An 18985-nucleotide genomic window follows, 5' to 3' on the forward strand; every position below is an offset into this window, starting at 1 on the left:
TGCATTATTGTAACGTCTTTTCATTTTAGCCACTGTGACCAGCAGAGCCAAGTAGAGCCACTAGATGGCTCTTGTGATTAACAGCTCTGACCTTCACTGTCGACACAAAGCAGTGGTTAAAAGCAAAATGCATTTTTATTGTGTGTTAACTGTGTGTGTGTTGTTTAACTCTGAGGTCATGGTCTGCTGAAACACTGCAAACGCACAGAGTGAAATGCTCAATCACCAGGTTAATGGCAGGTTTCTGTTAACAAGGTTCTGTGAAAATGTTTGTGTTATCTGTACAAAATCAGCCGCAGTATTTCAGTTTATTCAGCTATTCAACTGTAAACCTGCTCCTATAATTATGTATTCAGAGAGAGACAGCAGAGAAGCTTTTATGTATCTTCAGTGTGAATTAACAGCATCATTGGTTCAGCGGTCTGTGCCGCTGAAGGGTTCTTGAGTGAGACACTTAATTCCTACTTGGCTATTTGTTTTAATTTGCTCTGGATAACAGTGTGCTTTTATGCTGTGATGGCTGTGCACTTCTAAAAACATTAAAGTGAAACATTGTCACAGTGACAACAACCATATCCGGTTAAAGATTATTTCATGTGTTATGTTTTAACACTGTGTCTACATATGTACGCAGATTCTGGTGTTCTTTTACACATTAAAGGAGCTGCGTGGTGCCTGGTTTCCAGAAAGCAGTGATCAATCATGAACTGTATTTACTGCATTTTGAAGAGGTTTAACTCTCACTGACAGATACTGGACTTCTGAGGCCTATATTGATATTTTAGAGTTTTAACAAATCTGATAAATCAATAGACCGGTCGGTATTTCTTGGTAATGATCTCATACATTTAAAAATATTATATTATAATTCTTATACTATGCGCTGAGCAGGACACAAGATCTCAACATGATATCAGGTGCGTAGGCAAAAAGGCAAAAACAATCTTGAGAGAAAAGGATACCTGCACACTGAATAGGTGCTTACAAAAAGTTAATTTACTAAGTATAATTATGGTATTTATTAAGACACCTGATGAAGACATAAAACATTTATGGGAGCATCTATTCATTCTATTCATTCTCTATTTTCTTTACCCTTGAGGCAGTTGTAAAACAAATCTGTCAGTGCTCTGTAGTGGACGAAATATGTAATACTTAAAGTTTCTACAGTACCTCAAACATTTCTTGTTAGTTATTTGCATTAACATATTCACTGATACCACTATATATATATACATGTATGGGAACTGAGATACAAGTACTCCAAAAATACAAAAAATCTAAATTGTAAGACCCTTAATTTCCTTTCTTTCCGTATATTTTATTTTCTTACACTATTTTATATTCTCTGATGTTTCCATGAAAAGCTAAAATCTGGAAATATTGACCATGCTGATGTACTGGTCTAGCTTTAACAATATAAACAGCGATATGTGCTGCATTTCAAGCATCCATAAACAGGAGAAAGGATTGAAAACAAATTATTTAAATATCTAGAGTCAAAACTTGAATAGCTTTGCTTGAATATCACAACAGAACGTATCACGATGTCGGTGCCAGTGTGTCACTTATAACTAGAGACCATACGCATCACACACAGTATGATACATCTCTCATATTGATATTTTTTGCCCCACACTACTAGAGATAGTGTTGGCTGTAATCGTACATTTATAGATATTGGTGGTAATTTTTTGCCCTCTTAGCTATAAGGTCTTTTTTTTTTTACCTTTTCATATTTCTCTGTACAAGATCGTTGACTAACTTGCAGAAATAAAAAGTCTTGTGCTTTAGATTCAGATCTAACATCTGCCAGCTGCTGTAGTTTCCCACCTGACTGCAACCTGGGGTTGCATCATCCACACATCTAATGATTAATGCGTCCTCGCCAGGCGTTAACTTATTCCCACGTGTTCAGATAACATGCACCATTATCTCTGGCCAGACATTAAAACATACTGTATACAGTGTGTTCATCTCACTGGACTGTTTAAGAGCTAATACAATGTTTTTAATCATTTTCAGCACTGAAAGCTGAACAGTAAAGACTTTTTAAAGGTGTAGGAAACAAGTGCTTTATGCAATTATGTATTTTGTCAATAGTCCAATTCTCATTTTACTAAAATTAAAGGTTTTGTCAGTTAATCTGCTCTGTTTTTCATCAGTTTTAGGAGGTCATTTGTAACATGTTGTCCTGTAAATGTTCATGCTTCTTGGTATTTATAAAAACAGCACATTCAGTTTGGAAAACCACACTCCTGACATACACACCACTGTGCAATTCTACATTGATATGGTATTTTATAGTCAAATTTCCACATGAATAATGAGTCCAGAGTATAACAGTGACAGTAGGTATCTGAATCTTGGACTACATTTTCTGAAGTTCATGACAAAGCAGTCATTTAAACACATAGTGATTTATCTACTGCTTGGTCTAAAATTGGGCTATGCACAGCAAGAAAACTGCTGGGTGATGTAAGACCTAAAACAGCTGAGGCTCAGTGGGGTGCAAATGCTTTTTGCTCAGCTTTCAGCCTGCTGTTGTCGTACATATTCACTGCTGTGAAGGATAATATATGTATATATAGAAGTGGATATAATAGCACAGTCTGGTGGGATGTGACAGCTAAATAACTAGACTGAACACCAAAACTTCAACTCAGATCAAGAAATTACAGTCTGGCAGGAGCGTGAAATTTGGAATTTGAGACCCCAGTGGAAAATAAACTAATGCCAATAAAAGTATAATAAACACAGGGACCTGTAGACTGAGTTTGGATGGATTTAAGTTTATTGAAGGATGGCAGACAATGAGATGTTAGGTCAGTAGAAGAAGGTACATTAGTGTAAAAAAATAAAAGGTTGCAACAGTGTCTTCAGACTTCACTCCTTGACAATGGTGGGAGTGATCATCTTATGGAAGGAGTAGTATTTGCATTCGCTGGGTGGTGCAATGTCCATGGTGGTAGTGCTAATCTTCTCCTTCTTGAAACCAGCTTGGAGCAGATGAGGCACCTGGGTCTCCTGAGAATCATTAACAGACAGATCTGGTCAGTGTTGAGGCAGCTGGTAGCTTTACCGGTCTCAACAGCCTGACCCCGTTTATCAATAACCTTGACATTATCGCAGTATGTAATTCAGGTCGCACTCAGCTCTGCCTTACAAGAACGATTAAAACTATACATTCAGTTTAGAAAACGCCTGACAATACCAATATCAATGACTGAATGATCATACTGATATTTATTATGACTGTCAGTATTCAGTAACTTGTATGTTTACAACCTTTTTTATGCCAAGAAAATGCTAAATACTCTATTTACTTCATTACATTTCACTGAAGCTTAATTGAAATCAAACTTGACCCTTTTCAGGCTTTAGATCTTTAAAGACAGACAGCCTAAATTAATTTAAAAATAAAGTTAAAGTTAATTAAATTAAAACAAGTACTGTACATACTGGTCACAATGCAGACAGAGAAAGTTTGTTTTCTAGATTTTGCACAAAAGTTGCCTCTTTTTGTTGCCAAATAGTGGTTTAAATAACTTTAAAGAGCTGTGTCCTAATTCTACAATTTTAGTGGGTTTTGAGTATGTAGTGCGCTCATAGTGAAAAACTGACAAAAAAGTATACTCAAAAAGTCAGTATGCGTACTAAAAACACGATTTTTTTGAGTGGGCTTTTGATGTACTCTATTGTCCAAAAATGCATTGCACAAAGGAAATGGAGCAGCAACTCACAGCTGCAAAACATTAGAAAAAATTGTAAATGAAGGCAAAACAGTTTCAGAAAGTTCTTAGAAAAAAAAGAAAATGAAAAGGGTTATTCAAGTTCAATTGGTTTAACTGTATCATTTCTTGTTAGTATTCAACTGTAAAATGGGTTGTTTTTTTGTAAACTAACTACAGAAATCAGCATATTATACTGCTTAGTATATAGAACATACTGTATACAATTAATTTGCAGTATGGCATTGGGACACAAAGAGTATTTTGGACATTTTGAGACATTATACATGCTATCACCACCTCATGTTTTCCCTCAAATGACCATCATGAGGTGATTTAACACAACATTTCTGCTGTAAAGTGTGGAAAGTAACTAAGAGGACAAAGCATAATGCAGTCATGTATGTAAAACAGGCAGGTTTCAGATGAATCGAGTCAAAACTAAATTTCCCGTCCTTGACGAGATCATGAAGGCAACTAACCTCAAACATCTTCTCAATGTTGTCGTATTTGGTCTTGAGCAGCTCGCCCCAGGAGGTCAAGTTGCAATAAGTGAGGACGCCGCCTGGTTTCAGCAGCCTGTGAGCGTGACCCTGCAGAGAAACACACAAACAAACAAATCATGATGTGGTCTGAAGAACACTGAGAGGCTACAGTATGTGTACCAAATGAAGCATGATGTTATTTTTAGACTACAGTCATTTAGATTTTTTAGTGACATATTTTACCAATATTCAGCATCTTTAAATGAATCCACATGTCATACAAACAAAGAGTGATTTCTCCAGAAAATGTGTAATTTCGGGGTGACACACTCGCTGTGTTTTAGGTTTTACCTTGATAAAGTCAAACTGGTGAGTGTGCCATGTATCCTCGGACAGAGGGTATGTGTCATACAGAATACCTGGAGAGGAGAGACACAGTGTTAGCAGTGTACACACAACAGGTGAATTACACACTTTTCTTTATATCGTTTCCTACTTTCATCTATCAAACATCAGACTATCTGTCAAACTTGAGATCTAAATTCTTAATTTTGTTAACTCTTGATGATACATCTGAGTTCACTCTTAGTTGCAGCATTTAATCATTTTGACTGAGTTGCTATATCAGAGTGCAGTGAAGTCAGTTTTTTTAACACAATGTATCTCAGATTTCACTATTCGGATTTTGATGAAACTTAGTGCAGTTTGACCATGTTGTATTTAAAAAAAAGCTTTGAATATAGATGTTTTTTTATTATCTTTCTTTGGAACAACTGTCAGCTCAGTTTTTCCTCAAAACACATTGCATTGTAAACTGTAGATCTTGATATATGACCAAAATTCCCCCATGTCCACTGTGATTTCTTACCATCAAAGTGGTTGTCTGGCAGGGTGGGAACAACTTCCTCCCAAAGGCCCTTCAGAGGAACGACCTGCAGCAGCATAAAAAAAACATTTCATTAATCAGTATGTTCACATTTAAGCACAGGGACAATAAACTTTACTATAAACTAGATCTTCAAGCCGGTATACCAGGTTCCAAGCATGATAAACCAGATAATATTTGACTGTAAAATACCACTCGGGCTTTACTGACCTTATGAGGCTGAGACTTGGCCCAGTTCTCCAGTCTGGCAAAGACACCGTCGTTGCACTCGACGATCCAGTGCTCCTCGATGGGGAAGGACTCAATTTTAGTGGCAGCAATGGCCATGCCGAAACCAATCTCCAGAACCCGACCGCCTACCAGACAAAACACACGAAGAACAACACAGTTAGAAAATTTGTGAACTTCAAATGTCCATGAATACCTTGTGAGAGAATTTTAGGAAAGGAGTTGTTGTATTTCCCTACTTTTGTGACTAATCGGTACGACTACTGAATGTATATGAAACACTTCTGTGACATTTCTGTGGTCAGTGGTCTGAGATGCATTACAACATCATGGGGTCATTTGCAGCCACACATGCCTGTCTCTCTACAATGTTAACAAACTAATAAAATGCCAAAATGCTCATAAAAAAAACCATAATAAAGTCATTTGGGTTCCAGCTTTACAACCCCACCTACAATAGAGCAAGTTATTGGGGCTCATTAACATTGTGATGACATAATGCAGTAGTTTCTTTCTCCTGACAGACAAACCCTCTGATTTTACAGTACATGTATGTTACAGTTACAGTTTAATGTTTGGTTTATGTTTTCTCCCTCCTTAAGGTGTGAGGAGAAGGCCAGTTGGTTGTAACATGTGGTTGGACAGAAAGACCAAAGGGTTTCATTTTCCTTCAGAGAAGAACATAAATAGACGAGGGGTATTTGTTACGGAAGCCGAGAACGGCCATGTTTGAAATGTTGTTTTTCAATGCCATTATCTCGAGATCACAAGTTAATTATTTTGTTTTCTCGAGAAAACAAGATAGTCGACTCATTACCACAAGAAAACAAAAGGTTTTTCCTCTTATTTATCTATTTCCTCTTATTGTTTCTTAGGGAGGCAAATGGTTATACCCTTTCTATTTAAATACCCCTTTTTGAAAGAAAGAGATCCCGAAGGAACCTTTGGAAAGAAAAATACTCCTTTTATATTTTTTGCTAACTTTGATTTGATGCTAAACACAGATATAGTTAAGTACCAAACAATACCTTTCAAGCACTTTCATTGTGTCAGACTGTAATCAATAATGAGAGAAAGGAAAATGGGGTAGAAAGAGGGAATACGAACCGACATATGACAGATTTGAACCCTTAAGACCCACCTGATGGCTTCTTGCTTGAATATGGTGAAAATGTAAGCATGCATGAGACTGAATAAATAAATGATCTGAATGTTATCTCTAATAGAAAGACACAATGTAAGTTCTGCCTGTGAAGTACAGTCTGATGTGTCGATCAATAATTGGTACTCCTTGATCTGACATATTTAGCTTAAATCAGTTGCTACAGTTGTCAAGATGCCATCTATGCCCGCTGGCGTGGCACTCCTGATCTCTGGACAAGTAATGAGAGGATACAACCTTGTTTTCTCGTGATAATGGGTTGATTATCTCGTTATCTCGAGATAACAATACTCGTTTTCTTGAGATAATGAAATAATTAACTCGTGATCTCAAGATAACAGCATTAAAAAAAATAATTTCAAACACAGCCGTTCTTAGCTTCCATAATTTGTTGTTGCTTGACCCCTCATAATGATTTATAGGGCTTCAATCGGTTAAGACAGCAGCATAGTGTTATATTCACATTTTTAATTTGTTCAGAATTAAGAACAAATTGTACTGAGCTGAAATTAGTCCACAGAAACACCCCCAAAAAGATCATGTGACATTTCCTATTTCTCATGTGTAAGTAACATTTTCACATCTTGTCCATACAAAATTCTGTCATGTGTAAGTAGTGGAAAAAGAAAAAAAGAAGAAATTAATGAAAAAATGAACTTGTCGAGTAAAAATGTCATCTGAAGTAAAAAATGAATATGAAATATTAAATGTAATATGAAACAAAACATGTTAAATGTGAAAACTGACCTTTGTCTTATAAGCATATGCTTTGAATTCATGTGTCTTTTTCTATGAGGTTTTTTTTTAATCTGTTTTGTCTACAGGATATCTGAAAATATTCAAATAAAAAACACTTGCAGATAACATTCATTCCAAATACATTGTAAGTGAACAGAACATATAACGAATATACCTACAGTACACATGTTGTCTCCTGCCCCGTATGTCTGTCTGAGGGTAGGGCTGCTCCATATGGACAAAATCAAATATCACAATATTTCTGACCAAATACCTCAATATCAATGTTGCGATAATATTGTAGAGATGACCATTGGTGCTTTCACAAAATATTTACATAATGAGATTTTTGATAAATAATCATCGGTAATGTTGATATAATGACTAAGTGGGTAAAGACAAATAATAGAACAGCTAGAACAGTCTGGTAAATTGGGAAAATAACACCATTTTACTGTAATGCAGCCTTCAAAACCAGGAAAACACTTATGCCATATCACAATATTGCGATGATATCTAGTCTCATATCGCGATATCAATATAATATCGATATATTGCTCAGCCCTATGTGAGGGTGTGTAGGATCAGCTTATTTTCTCATAAAGCAAAGAGACAATGAGCTTTTTTCCTGTGCAGACGTCTTGGCGGGTCCCCATAAGAAGAGAAACAGAGAAACAGCTGCTGTAGTACTCACAGAGCACTGAGCACCATGCTGCTCACAGTTTCACACATGTCCCCAAGATCATTTACCAAAAAATGAAGGAAACGTTTTTAGATGTGTGGAAAAACTCCAGAGTTACTTACCCTGGCACTAAATGCACCACCAAACATTTTTAAATAGTATCATCCCTTTTTAACCATATCTCTACATTTTTAACAGCTCACTCCTTATTTTAGGGAGTAAATATAGTGTCTACTCAAGTAATAGTGGAGTACTGCATGCTGATTTATAGCCTAGTTTACTGAAAATATTTGATTTTTGGTTATAGTCACCTGAGAGCAAAAATTCAAATGATATACACCAGTGTTTCTCAAACTTTTTCATGTCAAAAACCCCTGATCTGACAAAAATTAGACCACAGACCCCCATGTGATAAGATTTTGTCCCAGCGTCCCCCATCTGATGACATTTTTGCTTTTAGATGTTTTACTACAGAAAGTGCATGAAAGCCACGACCAACATAGTCATACACTCTGTCATTGTGTTACTTATGGATGTAATTATAGTGAAAATAAATGATCCTCCTTTTTGCTAGAAACACCCTCAAGGACCCCACTTTGAGAACCGCTGATGAATGGCATATAGCTGTTTACAAAACTATTATCAATATTTTTTTGACACTCGGTGACATAAGTTTGTTATTATACTTGTAAATCCTGAAAAATATATGTCTCTTGGGCTAGCAACCGGCTATCTTCAGGCCTGAGTCCAACATCGGACGCACCATATGAAAAGAGTGGCTTGTCCGATAATGGATGCCGAGGTGCATCGATTACCTAAAACTACTTTTTACCTTTTGAGGCGGCAACGGTCGACAGGGAGTGCATGTACGGGGTCTCCCAGCGCTCCATCACGGGCTTGCCCATGATCTCCAGGTGTGTATCGGCCTCATTATAACCGGCGCCCGCGTTGTGCCAGTCGGACTTGCAGTCCTCTCCCTTTGAGAAAATGGGCTGAACAGCGGTGGTCATTTTGTTGTGTTATGGAGGCGGCAGTGGTTGTTGTTTGGTTCTGCTTAACGGTTTGACAGACTGGGTCTCCACACAGAGAAGAGGGTGATGACCAGGGGGCGGCTGTTTATATCGGGCTCCGGAGTGCTGACGCCGCGGGAGTTTCACTACTACGGGTCAAAAGGACACACACATACCGAGAGAAGAAACGGTGGTCACTGCGCCCAAGATCCTCTGATGAGCAGATGATTCACTCTGGTAGATAACTGACGAACTGTAGCTCTGCAAGGTGTAAGTCTGTGTGTTCAGTCACATAATGCTTTCAGGTGTGAAAGTGTTTTGCATCAGGTTACAAGAGATATCTTGTGAACAAAACAAAAATGCCATTTAATTTAATTTTAGTTTTTGTCATTACATTGATTAGTTTGTTCCTCTCAATGTGTCAAACTATGAGCGGAAACAGTTAACCAAATCTGCTAATATGTGCAGAGGTTGAACAATACTGTCATTAAGTTTTTTTAATTATAAATTAGAATTGTGATACTTATTGTAACCAGGGAATGGCACCCAGTGTAAAGTTGTTATGCATGTTTAAAGGACCAGTATGTAAGATTTTGTGGCATCTAGTGGTGAGGTTGCAGATTGCAACCAACTGATAACCCCTCGCTCTCATGCCTCCCTTTCATGCGTGTAGGAGAACCTACGGTGGCCACGAAACTCGCAAATAACGCTAAAGGCTCTGGGCTGCTGTAGAAACATGGCGGTGCAACATGGTGCGCTTCGTGGAAGAGGAGTTGCTCCCTTTGTAGATATAAAGGGCTCAATCTAAGGTAACGAAAACACAATGATTCTTATTTTCAGCTGATTATACACTAATGAAAACACACTTATGAATATTTTATTCCATTTCTGCCAATTGATCCCCTTAAATCTTACACACTGGTCCTTTAGTGATTTTTGGACAATGCCAAGGAGGTAGGCTCCTGTTGTCCGTTAAAACTGTAATAAGTGTATTTTAGGTCGCCTTCGGACAGCTAAACAACCTGTAAACAAAACATTGATTTATTACCACTGTATAAATTTGTTATGGAGATTGTGTCAACAGTTAGTTGCCTAGTTACACATCCTGCAGACACAACACAACATTATGCGTTTGGAGTCATGTTTCTGGCCACCCAATAAAATCTAATAACCTCTGTTCTTTTAGTTTTAGCTTTCACCCGCTGTGGGGAAATCCCTGTCTCTTAAGCTGCTAAATGCTCAAGCCAGTCGCTAACTTTGTCTACCTGTTGTTTGGTGCTCGCCAGGTAGCTTACAGCCGCCTGCTGCAGCTGGAGATCAGGTTGATAATAACTGTTGGAGCGAATCAAAACAGTGAAGTTGCGGGCCGTAAAACCAGTGATCTAATTAAATGGTCCATAGAGCTTAGTGGAACTGTAGAGCCAAGTGATCATTTTCTGTGAGTTCATCGCTACAACACTTTTCACATTACAGGGTCATTTCATCCATTGTTGATATAAAAATATTAATTACTCTACAGCGCAACAGTGTCCAGAGTTCATTGTTGAAACCCATCTAAAGGCATTTTTGCTTCATCATATTCAGCTACAGTGTTTGCTGTTTGGAATAGACTCTGGATGATTTGCATGGTCCTCTGAATTAGCATCAGAGTGTGACCTCTTTGGTTTTTTTCTGCTCTCTGAGTGTTGGTATGCACAGCTGAAGTCAACCGTTGCATTGGATCTTATTCACACAACTTGTGCGTTTGCTCTTGTTGCGTAACATTGGAGCAGCCTGACAAACTGGATATGAAGCATAAAGAGTATCACTGCACTAAATGTAACTGTGCACCTCTAATTCTAAATGCAAACTTAAATATAGTTCACATAGTTCAGACTTGTCTTGTAAATACAGCTGATTCAAGTCCACAGCTGTTTTGAACGTCACTAATGCATCTGTGCAAAAAAATTTGATCCTCCTCTGTTTACAAACACAAATGTTGCTCCTAATAGAAGGAACACGATTTGTATTGGGGCGATGGTGTGCAAATATTATAGTTCCTGCAGAGATTTTATTGTATTTAAATATTGCAGTGTGATAAAGTCTCTATAAATTCACAACACATTGTTGCAAATAGTGCAAATCTCTATAGGTGTATTACAGGAGTGTAATAAATGAGAATTAGACATTATTGATCCATGTAGGACTATTATAGAAATACTTATGAAAGAATTTGATTTCAGCTTGTCATAAATTCCTTGAGGAATACAAATACAGTGTAATTCTCGCTGAGAGTATAATCAGAATCATATTTCATTTTTCGTTTAGGATGGTGATTTTGGTGTCAAACATTTTACCTAAAAATGATAGCGGACCTTAAAATGAGCCCCCTAAACCCATAATAAAGTATAAATCCCCTATTATCTCTTACACTTAGCCTTTTCCTGTGTGCAACATGACTCACAGTGCGGTGAGACAATGATTCGGTCAAAAAATGGCTCATCTGATCATCTTCACGTCCCCTCTGCCCCGGTTACCCATCATCCACTTCACTCCCATTAGGTGAAGCTGAGTGGAGCTCCTCAGTGAGGGTCCTCGTCAAATCGCAGCTTTTCATCCACCTACCACTCTTACACGAGGCTCTTCATTTGCGCTGCCTTTGAACATTTCCACAGAAGCTCACATTCATGCAGCAGCCACAGTGCCCCCGACATGAGAAACAATAAACCATAACTCTTGTTCTACAGTTCTCAAATGTTGTCATCTCACAGACCCCGCAAAGCCCATTTGAAACCATCTGATGAGGTTTTGTTTCAGGAAATGTTCCAGTTTGGCGAATGTTGGTATTAAATTGTGCTGCTACTAGGCAGCTGGCAGGAGTGTGACCTGACTGGGATCATTTCCAGCGATTTCAATTACAGTGGTTTCAAGGATCTCAGGTATATTCAGTGCCTCTAAGGACATACAAAACACACTTGCACTTACAAAACACACCACTGTAAAGGCCTTCAGGTCCTGAGAGCAGGGATTGTGATCATGTGTTTGCTGTTGTTCCTTCTCTACTTCGGATTAGCTTCTCTCAAAGTCACATGGCAGCTAATTCACTGCAAAATATCTAAAAATCTTCTTAAAAGTCACATTTTCATTGTGATACATGTTTATATGCTTTATAAATATTGTTATAAGCACTAAATTATGTTTTAAAGACTTGAAGAGCTCCTTCAAGACTCCTGAAACACATTAAAGGACTGCTCAGTAACTCCTAAACCTTACTTGATGTAAATCTACATCAATTAGTTGCAACTATATTAAATTAATCACCAACTATTTTGATAATTGAGCATTTTGAGTCATTTTTTAAGAAGAAATTTCCAAATTCTCTGATTCCAGTTTCTCAAATCTGAATATTTTCTGGTTTCTTTAGTTTTCTATGATAATAAACTAAACGTGTTTGGGTTGTGGACTGTTGATTGGGACAAAACAAGACCTTCAAGGACGTCACCTTGAGCTGTGGGAAACAGTGATTGACATTTTTCACCATTTTCTGACATTTTATCGACCAAACAACTCAACTCACAATCAGTTAATTGAAAAAATAATCAACAGATTAATCAATAATGAAAATAATTGTTTGTTGCAGCCTTAGTTTCCTCTTATCTTTCATATATCTTAAATTTCTCAATATTATCATAGATCATCAGAAGAGCATAAACATTATGAACTCCAACACATAGTACTGCCTCTTATACTCTCACACATTTATTTCTTAAAACAATACAGTGTCAATATGAGACTTTGTTGTTTTATTACATGTCCTGTGTCAACACGGGTCTCCTTCCCCCCTCCTCCTATATAACACATTGCTGTCCTCAGCTCTAAAGAAAGATAATGTTCAGTAATCAAAGGTAAAGGTCAGTAGATGGACTGTCTTTCACAGGTCAGCCAGATAGCCCCTCATTTCATTATCAGTCAGTGCAGAGGTCCCATGTGTTCACTCTCACACTCTAGCAGACGTTATGTCAAAGAAACAAAAATGTGAATCACGTTTTACTAGAACATGACGTTGGGCCCAAAATTAGCTGGTTATCATTTGAAAATAAATCCTCAATTAGGTAGCCTTGTGCAAAATTGCATAAAATTGTGGTGATTGGTTAGACTGTGAATCTAAGTCTCATTTAGAAAAATCATTTTGCAGCCCAGTTAGTATGTTGTCATTTTAAATATTGATTTATTCTGTTTTGTGTACTGTAATACTGTACATTTTTCTGTCTTTTATCAATGAACACAGGTGCAAAATTGATTATGGTAACCTTTTGGTCATTCATATTATTTATGGATTGAGTTTAACTGTCCCTCATATTTATGACAAACTGTTTTGTGTTTAAATACACATTTTATGTTACATCATATTTTACAAAAATACAGTTTTCCAACTGGAACAAATCATGCACATCAGCCCCCTGGTGGTAGTCAGTATTAAGACATGTGGGATGGTTTTCAGTCTGATGTCACTCGCTTTGCATCACAAATGAAAATGTGGCAAAACAGGTTTTGATCACCGCAACAAACCCACCAAACTTAATAAAATGTAAATGATCTGTTATACAATTTACAAGAATGATTCCATTAAAGTGAAAAAAATATCATTTTGGATGTGGATGTTTGTTGTGAATCAGTACAGTGACATTTCCAAGTTGTCGCACTACGATGACAAAACAGTCTTCTGCTTTTTGTTACATGACAGGAGCTGGACCACATTATCTGCACAAATAATTACAGGTACTAATACATTAAAATAAATCAATATTCTGAGAGCCAAATGATCGTGAGGTTTACTGTAAAGAACATTTCAACCAAGTCAACTGATGAGCAGTTTAAACCCTGTAGCTTTCATTCCTTTCTACTCTGAGGTAAGCTCCACCCATATGTACTCCAAATAGCGTAGAACAAACATTCATTTGCAAATCCTATTTGAATACCAGGTATGACACTGCTCCTCTCCACTCAGGAACTCGCCCCACTACCGAATGAGCAGTTTGAGGGGATTACAGGATGTTACATGCTGCTGCAGTGACAAAGAAATAAGTCAATACACTAACAGTTGGTCAGATTACAGTTCATATCTGTCCATAACTCAAGCTTTCCTGGGATTGTATGTTGAACCATGTATAGGCCGTCATTACACACTGCATCACCTGTGAAAGCTCCTATTTTCATTACATTCATGAAATACTGAAGAGACTATGTTGAGTTTATATGCAGAGTTTATTTCCCAGTTGCAGTATCTACTGTGGCTACTGCTATCTGTCGCTATTATCCTGTCAAACAGTGTTTACAGCAGCATGAACTGACTGTAGCTGAATCAGTATTTTGTGGTTTTCACACAACAAAAGCAGCCATATAACACGTAGTAAATCAATAGATTTTGTAGCATAAAATAAAAGCAATTTTGTCTGAAAATGTATTTTTTTCAATCAAAGACAGCTACTATACCTTTTTAAAACCTGAAGATCGTCTTATTACAGATAAAAAAAAAAGAAGATTTGAAAAGAAGATTTTAGCCCCGACGAAAACAGTTGACAGTGGGTTATGTGGATTATCTAGAGTGAGACAGTAAGTCAGACATTAATTCTTAAAAGAAAAAGATACTGTTGAATTTTTCAAGGCTGTGATAACCACAAAAAAATGCTGCAGGGAAATTTATGCCAACATCTATTATGGTATAGTATATATAAATCGGTCACAAAGTTACTATGGTAACCCTGTAGTGACTTTAGTTGCTGTAGTAAACCATGGCAGACGTAGCAAACTGCAGTGTGCAGCCAGATTGGTGGACACAGTTTGTATGACCGGTGTAGACCAATACAACCAATTTGTATGACCAGTGTAGACCAGTACATACCAATTTACAATGATGGCAAATGTAGGTTTATACTGGCTCTTGTGTGGATCTGCTCCACCCCTGGATATGGTACCATGGGCTCAGATTTGGAGAGAAATCTGATTGATTGCTGTATGGTACACAACAGGAAGAGGGCACTGTTTTGTCAGAACCAATAGAGCTGGAGATTTCAAAATGGCTTTATTACATTATGAAAATTGTCCCAGATGGAAGATGCCAGATTCACCATCATGATAGTTTTTGCATACAGGTTTTACAGTTACAAAGTCGCCTTTATGTTGAATGCGTTGATATCTTAATTGAAGATGTAGATGTTGCACATATTTATCCTGATTGGAATTAGAAAATTTAATTCCCTGATTAGAAAACAATAGATTCACATCATGCGAGGGGAAACAATCTAAACTGACTCACTTTTATCTGCAGTGTCAATGTAGCTCAACGTAACTTGACATTTTTAATTATTGATTGATGACTATAACCCAGGACACATTCTGATGTTAAGTATTTAAAAAACCATTTAAGCAGAGAATAGTTACAGACAGTCCAGAGGACGTGAAGCAATTGACCTTTTTCACCGCGGACATTTTGACTTGTCATAGCAGGAAAAGCACAAGAACTGTTAACATTAACGATGACTCAGTTCCATTCAGGCGTGTAAGGAAAACCATAATGGTGAACAATAATGCACTATACCAGGCTCATGAATTTAAATGAGATTCAGCCTTCATTATGTTGTTGTTATTGCACCTGTGCTTTTCCTGCTTTGACATGTCAAAATGTCTTCTGTGAAATAGGTCTATCTTGACATCATGACTGCTGCTCTGTTTTGACTCCTTAACAAAATTGGTTTCAACATGATCAGACTTTTTTTTCTTAACATAAAGATATAATTTGAAGCCCTTCGTTTTGATCTTGACATACTGATGTACGACCTCATTTTGCCCTCTAAAAATTTTTTATTAAAGAGATAAAGATAGAAAAGAATATCTTCCAAAGACGAACATTACAATGAATGAGAAGGTCAATTCATTCTGACATTCATGTTTCCCTCTGGGAGCTCTGTAACAGCGCAGGGAATATTACCAAAACTGATGTCCATGCGCTATTTTTATTGTTAATTATCATCAGATGCTCAAAGTATTTTTGCATTAGCAGATTATTCTCAAAGATCCTGTGAAAGTCAGCTTTGGTGGATTTGCTGATATAGGAGCCTCTGACAAAGATCCTGCTTAGCAGCAGCAGGAGTTCGATGTGAACGTTTTCTTCCAGCTGCAGAACATTTAACTAAATCTGACACGACTTGAATGCAGGTATTGTTGAGCCTTCAGGAAGTGTCGAGGCGTTTATTCAATAAAACATTTATAATAGGATGTTAAACTATTCAGAAACTGAAAAGTGCACCACAGGGCTGCTCACTAAAACCCACAGTCTGTGTTTCTAACACAATATCAGTTTTGTAGCTGTAAAATACAACTTGATCCTGAAAATGAAAGCTTTCCTGTTTGTCTGTATAATGTAAAAAAGTAGTTAAGGTCTGTTTTGAAGTAAAGATTTGTCTAATGACCTTTATTTTTGCTAGAGTAGCATATTTGTGATTTTGATGATAAATGAAAATAAAACTGATTAGTGATTAGTAATAGTTACAGCAATTAAAAATATAATATATACACACTAAATTGGGATATTCATAGCTAACAAATGACAATATACAATGTATTTGTCTAATTTCTGCTTAATTAAGAACGTACACTGAAGGCAAATGTGATTGTGAAGATGTTTTTATGTCTTAAACAGTGTTACTGTTGCCTTAGTCACACACAGACACTGTGTCTGTAGACACTGTTTATGTAAATCTACAGATCTATGATTGCCATCTATAAATGCACATAGTATCTGGAAAATTATGGCTTTCCAACACAGTTTCACACACTACTTAGCAGAACGCAGACATCAATAACTGTCAGAGGCTTTTTTTAAAGGGAAATTAATAGGCAGTGCTGTAAGGTGTTATTTAATCACATTACATTATGTGTCACCTCTGTCACTTTCATGTTTTAAATGTCACTCTTTAATGCTTGCCACTTGTGTGCTGATTTATTGACTCAGCCAAAGAGTGGATGTCATGTGATCATGCAGTCTTTATATTTTCAGCAACAGATCTTGAAAAGTAATGACTGGATTTGCATGAAATTTACTGCACACATTCATGCAAAGAGGAAGATACCGTTTGATTTTAGACACTGGGACTTGTGTTTAATCAAATTACCACACAGCAAATTTGGGGCCAGGTAGTATTTCAGCAAGAAAAACTCCACACGTTGCATAGAGAGAGGGAGAAATTGGCAGGGACCCGTCAGCTCATCTCTGCCCACATCCTCTGAGAAAGTTAATTCAGCCATGCATCACAGGCCAAGCTTTCAGTTTTAAAGTAAAATAAGATATTCTCTAATGAGGTTATGTCAAATATAGACACAAAAATATGGTTTGCACATTCATATTTCACAGGAAGAAAACATTTAGAACAGGAGGAATCATTACAGAGAGGAAAACCCCTCTAAATTTTTGCCTTGGGAGTGGTGAGTCTGCTTTGAATTACTTTCTTGTCATGTAAACATTTGATAATATAACAAAGAGCGAAGTAAAAAAAAAATCCAGATTTAAAGCATTTAACTATCCCTTTGGGATGTTTAAAGTCCTCCAGTCAAAAATGTGTTTTTCTTCTTGTTCCCTCAGCTGGATGTTTGAGATTCACGATGTGGACTGATGTATGTGCAGATTTTGACATTGGAAAGCTGTTTTTATATTCATCTGCTGAAGGAGGAAAGTTTTTTTAAACTCAAATATGAGTTTAAGGTGTATATCTAGAAGCATGATTGTGACATCACAACTAGTTTGGAGCCAATTGTGGTCCAGTATGCAACTTACAAAAGTGTGCTGTGGAAACCTGAAACCTCCAGTGCACGTACACTGAGAATGGACTTTAGTAAAGTAGGAGACATCTTGTGTCCAGCAGTTAAACTTTTGAAATGAAAAATATTTGCATATTTATCACATCTGGAATATTTGCAGCTCATAGATTCAAGAAGGGTGGCACGGTAGTGCAGTGGTTAGCATTATTGCCTCACAGCAAGAGGGTTCTGAGTTCGAACCCACAGACTGGCCCTTCTGCGTGGAGTTTGCATGTTCTCCCCATGCCTGTGTGGATTCTCTCCAGGTACTCCAGAGTAGCGGCTTCCACGGACCAAAAACATGCAGGTTAAGTTAATTGGTGACCCAAAACTGCCCGTAGCTTTGAATGTGAGTGTGAATGGTTGTCTGTCTCTATACTATATGTGAGCCCTGTGATTGACTGGAGACCCAAGGTGTACCCAATGTCAGCTGAGATTGGATCCAGCTCCACCATGACCCTCTAGAGGATAAGCGGTAAAGAAAATGGATGTATAGATTCAAGAATATTTAATGAGGGAGAAGGAGTAGATGTCATTTCAATGACATAAATTGATTTTTTTTGCTGAAAAAGCATATCAGACAAAAATGATTATTTAAAGTAGAGTATTTTATAAACATCTTATAACATGTCTGGAGGGGATCTTTAAAAACAGTGGAGATTAGTGCAGACTGGTTGTGTGTAATGTTCCTTTAAAGGCCGCTGCCCCCTGCAGCGGCGTCACTGCGCAGAACAGTTTGAACCAAAAAGCGGAGTGACCTTCCTCCGCTCTCAGTCTGAGAGGGGCAGCACTGAAGCAAGAAGCCGGTCACAGCTCCCGCAGCCCCCCGCTTTAGCCACAGAAATGAACAACAACTTAGTCGGAGATGAAGTCGGGTAAGATCCGTTTGACGCAGCGCTTTTATCGCGGACGCAGTTAACTGTAAACTGCATTGTAACTTAGTTTGCGTTCTCTCTTGACAGCTAACGTTAGCTAGCAAGCTAGGCTAGCCCCAGTAAGTTAGCGAGATCGCTAGCCGGAGGAAAAGACGGCCAAAAAGTGAAACTAGTCACGAAAGTAGCCCCGTTGTCACTGTTGTTGCTTACGGCGAATTATACCATGTTGGTCTGGAGTGCTGCTGCTTGACTTGTCAGGTGAATGTGTGAAAGTGTAGTTACTTATTTCAGTGTTGTTTTCTGTTAGCTCGAAGCTAGCTTAGCTAACGTTTGCCAGCGAAGCGAAAGTCTCCTCT

At 37.6% G+C, this 18985-nt stretch overlaps 2 protein-coding genes across 10 annotated transcripts in view; one reads left to right on the forward strand and one right to left on the reverse strand.

Annotated features, from left to right (window-relative positions):
- Window positions 1–2772: 2772 nt before the first annotated feature.
- gamt (guanidinoacetate N-methyltransferase) lies at window positions 2773–8927 on the reverse strand. Its single transcript, XM_042416021.1, has 6 exons — window positions 8745–8927; window positions 5313–5458; window positions 5085–5148; window positions 4568–4635; window positions 4214–4324; window positions 2773–3027 (listed from the first exon to the last, which is right to left on the reverse strand). The coding sequence occupies exons 1-6, from the start codon at window positions 8920–8922 to the stop codon at window positions 2887–2889; spliced, it is 708 nt and encodes a 235-aa protein (XP_042271955.1). The 5' UTR covers window positions 8923–8927; the 3' UTR covers window positions 2773–2886.
- A 147-nt stretch (window positions 8928–9074) lies between these two features.
- dazap1 (DAZ associated protein 1) overlaps window positions 9075–18985 on the forward strand; it is a 29664-nt gene continuing 19753 nt past the window's right edge. For 4 of the 9 annotated variants that reach the window (XM_042416013.1, XM_042416014.1, XM_042416012.1 and 1 more), the window contains exon 1: window positions 18516–18629. In XM_042416013.1, the coding sequence (XP_042271947.1) occupies window positions 18598–18629 (32 nt within the window). In that variant the 5' untranslated portion in view covers window positions 18516–18597. Of the gene's footprint in view, window positions 9193–9595; window positions 9732–18476; window positions 18630–18781; window positions 18888–18985 lie in introns of those variants that run through there. The other 5 variants (XM_042416016.1, XM_042416015.1, XM_042416020.1 and 2 more) reach the window with 5 other exon arrangements.

This window comes from Thunnus maccoyii, chromosome 7, assembly GCF_910596095.1.
Source record: "Thunnus maccoyii chromosome 7, fThuMac1.1, whole genome shotgun sequence".
Classification (NCBI taxonomy): Eukaryota; Metazoa; Chordata; class Actinopteri; order Scombriformes; family Scombridae; genus Thunnus; species Thunnus maccoyii.